Genomic DNA, 6,157 nt, shown 5'->3' with positions numbered 1-6,157 from the left:
TGTGTAACGACAGAGGTATATATATATATATACACACACACACACATACAGTAATAGGTTAGCAAGACCCATATATGAATATATATACTAGATAGTGATGCCTTACGCCGAGAGGCCCCGACATTTTTGGGTTAAATGTATTTTTATGAACAATATCACTTCACAATCCGATAATTTAAAAAGAGATATTTATGAAACTACAATAAGTTAAAAATATGATCCTATAAGAATAGGATGGCAGCAAGCACAAAACAAAAGGAAGCTTAGTAAAATTAATCAACTGATACCAATTCAACTCTTAAGAATGAAAAGCATGTTATGACTGCATATCCTTCTGTTCAAGATGTGGTTAAATGGGAGCAACGTTGCAATCTCAGTTTGATATAAGATACCATTTCTAATCTTTTGTCACCAACTCTGCAAGAGGTTTTGTAAAGGAAGAAACTTACAAAGGATGCAACTAATCATATTGGAAGAAGCACGGACGGAAAGCTCAAAAGTTAAACTAAAGTTTGATAGGAACACTGATAGAGCTGCAATTAATAAACTATGTTCAACCCAAAAAAGAAGATATAGCTACATTTTAATTGTCATGAGAAGTTTGTCCAGGAAGTGTGAACAGAGATACACTATTCAGTTAAGAGCAGTAAGAACATTAGCAGCAACAAGATACTACATTAGCCCTACAAAGAGGGCAATTAGGCACATTCAGTGTCCTCAACCAATCCTTCACCTTTCTTGAACTTGCACACTGTAATAGCCTTAATTGTACTCTCATCCAATCCAGCAATAGCAAGTTGCCACTGATCTTGAGGCATCCCGTTTCGATTGGCTTCTATCTCTGTGGCTGCATTTTTGCTTCTCCTTCTCCTGCAATACTTATTGATGATGGTATAGTAGCTAACAAGAAGGAGAGCACTTGCTAATATACCGATGATCGCTATGATAAGAAGGGAGAAAGCTGTGGCAGAATCATCTGATGAATCATCATCATCAGGAGGAGGAGGAGGTAAAAGAAAGTAACACCATTGTGGACAATACACATTACAATTCCCTTGTGAACAATCTTTATAACTATCATAAGGTGCCCATGGATTTGTATTTCCAACAGATCCCATAAAACATATCCAAAGGATGCAAGGCTATGAAAATGCATTTTCAGTAGCTAGAACGTGTAACTCATTACATGAAAGTCGATATGTCAAACAAAATTTACTCACTCATTTATCACTTAACCACCAGAAATTCTATTCTACTCACCAAGTCTAGTAACACAATAATAGCAGTAAAGAAAAAGATCATCATTATGCTGACCAAATATTCAAAATTTTGCAAAGGTCCACACTTTTATCGAAACAACATAAACCCAAGAACCAAACCAATGCGATAACCTAACATCTTCCAAGCACAACAATAAACTACAAACAAAGTGTAGATATTTCAAAGTTGAAACAATCACATAGCAGCTGCTAAGCATTTTTACATTTCTTCTATTACAACCCCATGCCTGAAATTTGGTGCTATCTTTGGCAAAAGCTTACACTAATGTTCTCTGATTTTAAAGATACTCTAATATATATATATATATATATATATATATATATATATATATATATATATATATATATATATATATATATTATTGAGGGTTCTTTGGCTTTCAAAATACTTTGGAGGAGTTCACTGTGCAGGCTAGCATGCTAAATCTCATCAGTTTCATTTTGAACATGGAACATCTTAGCAAACAACCCCTCAATCAGAAACTAAGAGTAAATTAAAATAAAAATGTAATTAGAGGCAAATCTAAGACAGTCGCTTAGTTTCAGCTAACACTATTGCTTTCAGCTCGAATTATGTAAGCATATAAAAAAGCTTTACATGTTTGCATATAATTATGCCACACTCATTCGGGACACGCTAACTTGATATCTTTGATTCATCTCTGACTGGAGATCTATAGAAATGGCATATAAATTTCAAAATAAGATCATAAGATTATCAAACACAACAGTAAGAAAAGAAAATCACCCTGCCGTAGGCGTTGACATCTAATCTAGATTTAAGGTCAGCCATTTCATTCTTCAAGTATTTCAGCATAGCATCTCTCTTTATTCTGATCATCATCTCGATTTGAGCCTTTGTCAGCTTGACAGTAGAGTTGTTGTACCAGACACACACAATGAGAATTACATTGATGGGATATTTCCAACGCAAATTGCTGCCATTTAGACACCGGCATTGTTCTCCGCTGCTAGCACATTTAGAATATCATTGGCATCAATTTCAAAACAGACATTGATCTCTTGCACTCCTTTTGATGCAGGTTGAATACCCTTAAGGTCAAATTTTCCAAGAAGGTTGTTGTCCACGGTCATTATCCTTTCTCTTCATACACCTGAATGAGCACACCTGGAAATGTGCTCTTTTTTGGTCGGGATAATTTGGTCTTTTTTGGTCGGGATAGTAGTGTTTCTTGGAGTCTAGATTGTCATCAGACCACTAACAGTTTCAATATCAAGACTCAGAGAAGTGATATCAAGAAGCAGCAAATCTTGAACCTTTTTGGTCACCTTCTCCACTCAAATTGCAGCTTGAACTGCAGCTCCATATGCTACAATAAGAGTGGATCTTGTTTTAGTGAGAGATAATCATTGTTGGGCTTATTAATTTTCTATGCTAATTCTTGCACTCAAGAATGGCCCAAACACTCCAACATAATCTTTTGTTTCACAATCTTAAAACCTTAAGAGCAAAATAACTACAAAAAGAACTGAACAACGATACAACAATACAAACGCTATTAAACCACAACAAACAATACAACATTTATCGAAACATCAGTTTATTAACACAGATAATACAATACAACACCATATCGTACTATACCATACCGTATATTACGAACCACGGAAACAACCATCCAAACAGAGGGTAAGAGTCCATCTATGCCCAAATCACCCTGTGTAATTTCATTCCCAACAATTAAGGAAACAATGTTGACATTGCTGCTAATTTCACAACTATTTCGCCATTGATGAACAAGGAAGAAGAGAAAAGAGCAAATGATCATTTTCCCACAAGTTCTGGTTTTGAATTTGATACAAACAAGAAGGGTAAAGTTGATCCTGGGGACCCACTGAAGCTCATACGTGGAAGCATCTAAAGAAAACAAGTGAAGATTATTCTAGAACAACACATGTGCACATCATGTGCCATTCTTTTATTTTAGCATTTATTTTCATTTGCCAGATTGTAAATAATGATTATTTCCCATGGTCAGTCTTTAGCTAGACAAATAGAATAGGGACAGCTGTGAATAGTTTGTTAGGAATTCTTATCCTTTGTTTTGTATAAATTGTGCACAGTTTCATCGAATGGAATACAGAGAAAATTGTTCCAATCTTGCTTTCTTCTTTTAATTTATACATGGTTTCAGAGCAGGAATAAATTTTTCTGTTCTTCATTCTCTTTTTCTCCCTTCATTTGCCTTCTTTTCCTCTTTCTTTCCATCTCAGTTATGGTAGATCCAACTGAGAACACTGCTGATGTTGCTGCTGTTCAAACTATGAAGGAACAAGCTATCGACTCCAATCACCCCTATTACCTCCATCCATCAGATGCACCAGGTCTGACTCTTGTGGTTTCACCCTTTGATGGAAAGGGATATGGAGGATGGAGGAGATCCATGTTAATAGCATTGTCTGCGAAAAATAAGACAGGTTTTATTGATGGTTCTCTTCCTGAACCAGCAGCAGATTCATCCTCACTCAAGTCATGGACCAGGTGAAACCATATGGTTCTCTCTTGGTTGCTAAATTCTCTTTCTAAGGACATAGGTGAGAGTGTCCTTTACTCAGAAAATGCCAAACTTCTTTGGGACGATTTGGAATCTAGGTATGGACAAGCCAATGGAGCTAAACTTTTTCAACTGCAAAAAGATTTAAATGCTTTAGTTCAGGGTAACATGAGTGTAACCAGTTATTTCACCAAACTAAAGTGTATTTGGGATGAACTTGATGCAATGAATACATTCTCTTCTTGTGTTTGTGATTGTAAGTGTGGTGGAAAACCATGACTAATAAGGCACAAGATGATGAAAGACTATTGCAATTTTAATGGGTTTGAATGAATCATATCTGGGAGTGAGGAGAAATATTTTGATGACCACTCCCTTCCCATCTATTGGCCATGCCTACTCACTTGTTATTCAGGATGAAAAGCAAGATGAGATCCAACACACTCCACCCTATCCAACTGATTCTGCTTCTTTCATAGCTGCTGGACAAAGTTATCAAAACAACAGGATTAACACAGGTGACAACAAAGGACAGAGGGGGTTTTATGACAACAAAAGAAATTCACTTGTGTGTACCTACTGCAAGAGGCCCCGTCATAGTGTAGAAAAATGCTATAGGTTGCATGGATATCCAGCAGACTTTAAGTTCACCAAGAAGCAGCAATTTCAGGTGCCTGTTAGAGGAAATGCAGCTTTAACCAACGAACAACAAGCAGGAAAGGGAATCCTACAAAATCCAATTGCACAACTGATGCAGCTACTACAACAAGTTAATTTTGACCAGCACGGTTCAACTACTACTGATGGGAAAATCAATGCTAATTGTGCTGGTATTTCTTATTCTCACAATTGCACAGCTCCCATTAAACACATAGATGAATTTTCTTGGATTCTGGACAGTGGAGCAACAGAACATATGTGTTATAACAAGTCTATGTTGCATCATTTAAGGCCATTATCAGTACCTCTAATGGTCAATCTTCCTAATTCTTTTAGAGTAAAAGTAACTCATATAGGAACTGTCACTCTTCTTCCTACTCTTGTTTTAAATCAAGTCTTGTATGTGCCTTCATTTAAGTTTAATCTTCTCTCAGTTCAAAAATTTTGCAAACAGTTTAGATGTTCACTCACTTTCTCTCCTGATGTTTGCATGTTACAGGGCCCTTCACTGAGGAGCCCTCTGGAAATTGGTGAAGCAAAGAAAGGCTTATACATTTTCCAGTCCAGTCCACTTACTTCCAGTTCTCAGCAGCCTACAAGTCAAGTTACTAGCAGTCTTCTTTCAGTTTCTAATATCAATAGTCCTGATGTTGTTCCAGGCTTAGCTAGCAATCTTATTTCAATTTCTAATGTTGCTTGTCCTGAAGTTGTTTCAGGCTTAGTTTCTAATTTAAAAGCTGATGTTGTTCCAGGTTCTTTTTCTAGTACTTATGTTAAATCTAGTGAAGTAGCTACTGTTTTAGCTTCTAGTTCTACAGTTCCTGATGTAACCACAAAGTTATGGCATTATAGGTTGGGCCATTTGCCTCTTTATAATATGAAAAACATAAGTTCAATTCCTATCAATGTGTGTTCTCAGTTTTCTACTCCTTGTTCTGTTTGTCCTTTGGCTAGACAGCATAAATTGCCCTTTCCCACCAGCTCAATTTCTACTACTCATATATTTGAATTAATACATATTGATACTTGGGGTCCTTACTCAACCCCAACCTATAATGGGTTCAAGTATTTTCTTACAATTGTTGATGATTATAGTAGAGGGACCTGGACATATCTTTTATCTACTAAGTCCAATGCATTTGATGTTCTAAAGTCCTTCTTAGCTATGGTGGAAAGACACTTTGATACAAAAGTCAAGACCATAAGGTCGGATAATGCATTTGAATTGGGAACGGGGACAACACAATCTCAATTTCTTTCATCTCAAGGAATCTTGCATCAAACCACTTGTGTTGGAACACCCCAACAAAATGGAGTGGTGGAGCGTAAACACAAGCATTTATTAGAAACTTCAAGGGCTCTCTTATTTCAATCTCATTTACCCATTGCCTATTGGGGAGAATGTTTATTGACAGCTACTTATTTGATCAATAGGTTCCCCTCTAAGGTCATTGGTTTCAAGACTCCCTATGAGAAATTGTTTGGGACAGCACCTAGTTACCAGAACCTTAGGTGTTTTGGATGTCTAACCATGCTTCTACTTCAACTGTCAACAGAGCTAAGTTTTCCCCAAGGGCTGAAGCATGTGCTTTCATCGGGTATCCTCATGGAAAGAAAGGATACAAGTTACTAAGTCTTTCAACCAAAAGGGTGTTTGTTTCTAGAAATGTTATTTTTCATGAAACTCAAAATTTCCCTTTT

At 36.5% G+C, this 6,157-nt stretch overlaps 1 protein-coding gene across 1 annotated transcript; it reads right to left on the bottom strand.

The window, feature by feature from the left end:
- Positions 1-433: 433 nt before the first annotated feature.
- Positions 434-1,591, bottom strand: LOC132045042 (RING-H2 finger protein ATL52-like). The gene has a single exon (XM_059435565.1). The coding sequence runs from the start codon at positions 1,116-1,118 to the stop codon at positions 699-701; it is 420 nt and encodes a 139-aa protein (XP_059291548.1). The 5' UTR covers positions 1,119-1,591; the 3' UTR covers positions 434-698.
- Positions 1,592-6,157: the final 4,566 nt, after the last annotated feature.

The sequence above is a fragment of the Lycium ferocissimum genome, unplaced genomic scaffold (genome assembly GCF_029784015.1).
Source record: "Lycium ferocissimum isolate CSIRO_LF1 unplaced genomic scaffold, AGI_CSIRO_Lferr_CH_V1 ctg5931, whole genome shotgun sequence".
Classification (NCBI taxonomy): Eukaryota; Viridiplantae; Streptophyta; class Magnoliopsida; order Solanales; family Solanaceae; genus Lycium; species Lycium ferocissimum.
The sequence above is the reverse complement of the archived record's forward strand: the minus strand, read 5'-3'. Positions and strand labels throughout refer to the sequence as shown.

Coding starts and splice junctions, on each gene's coding strand:
- LOC132045042 (XM_059435565.1), bottom strand. CDS start 1,118: ATGGGATCTGTTGGAAATACAAATCCATGGGCACCTTATGATAGTTAT.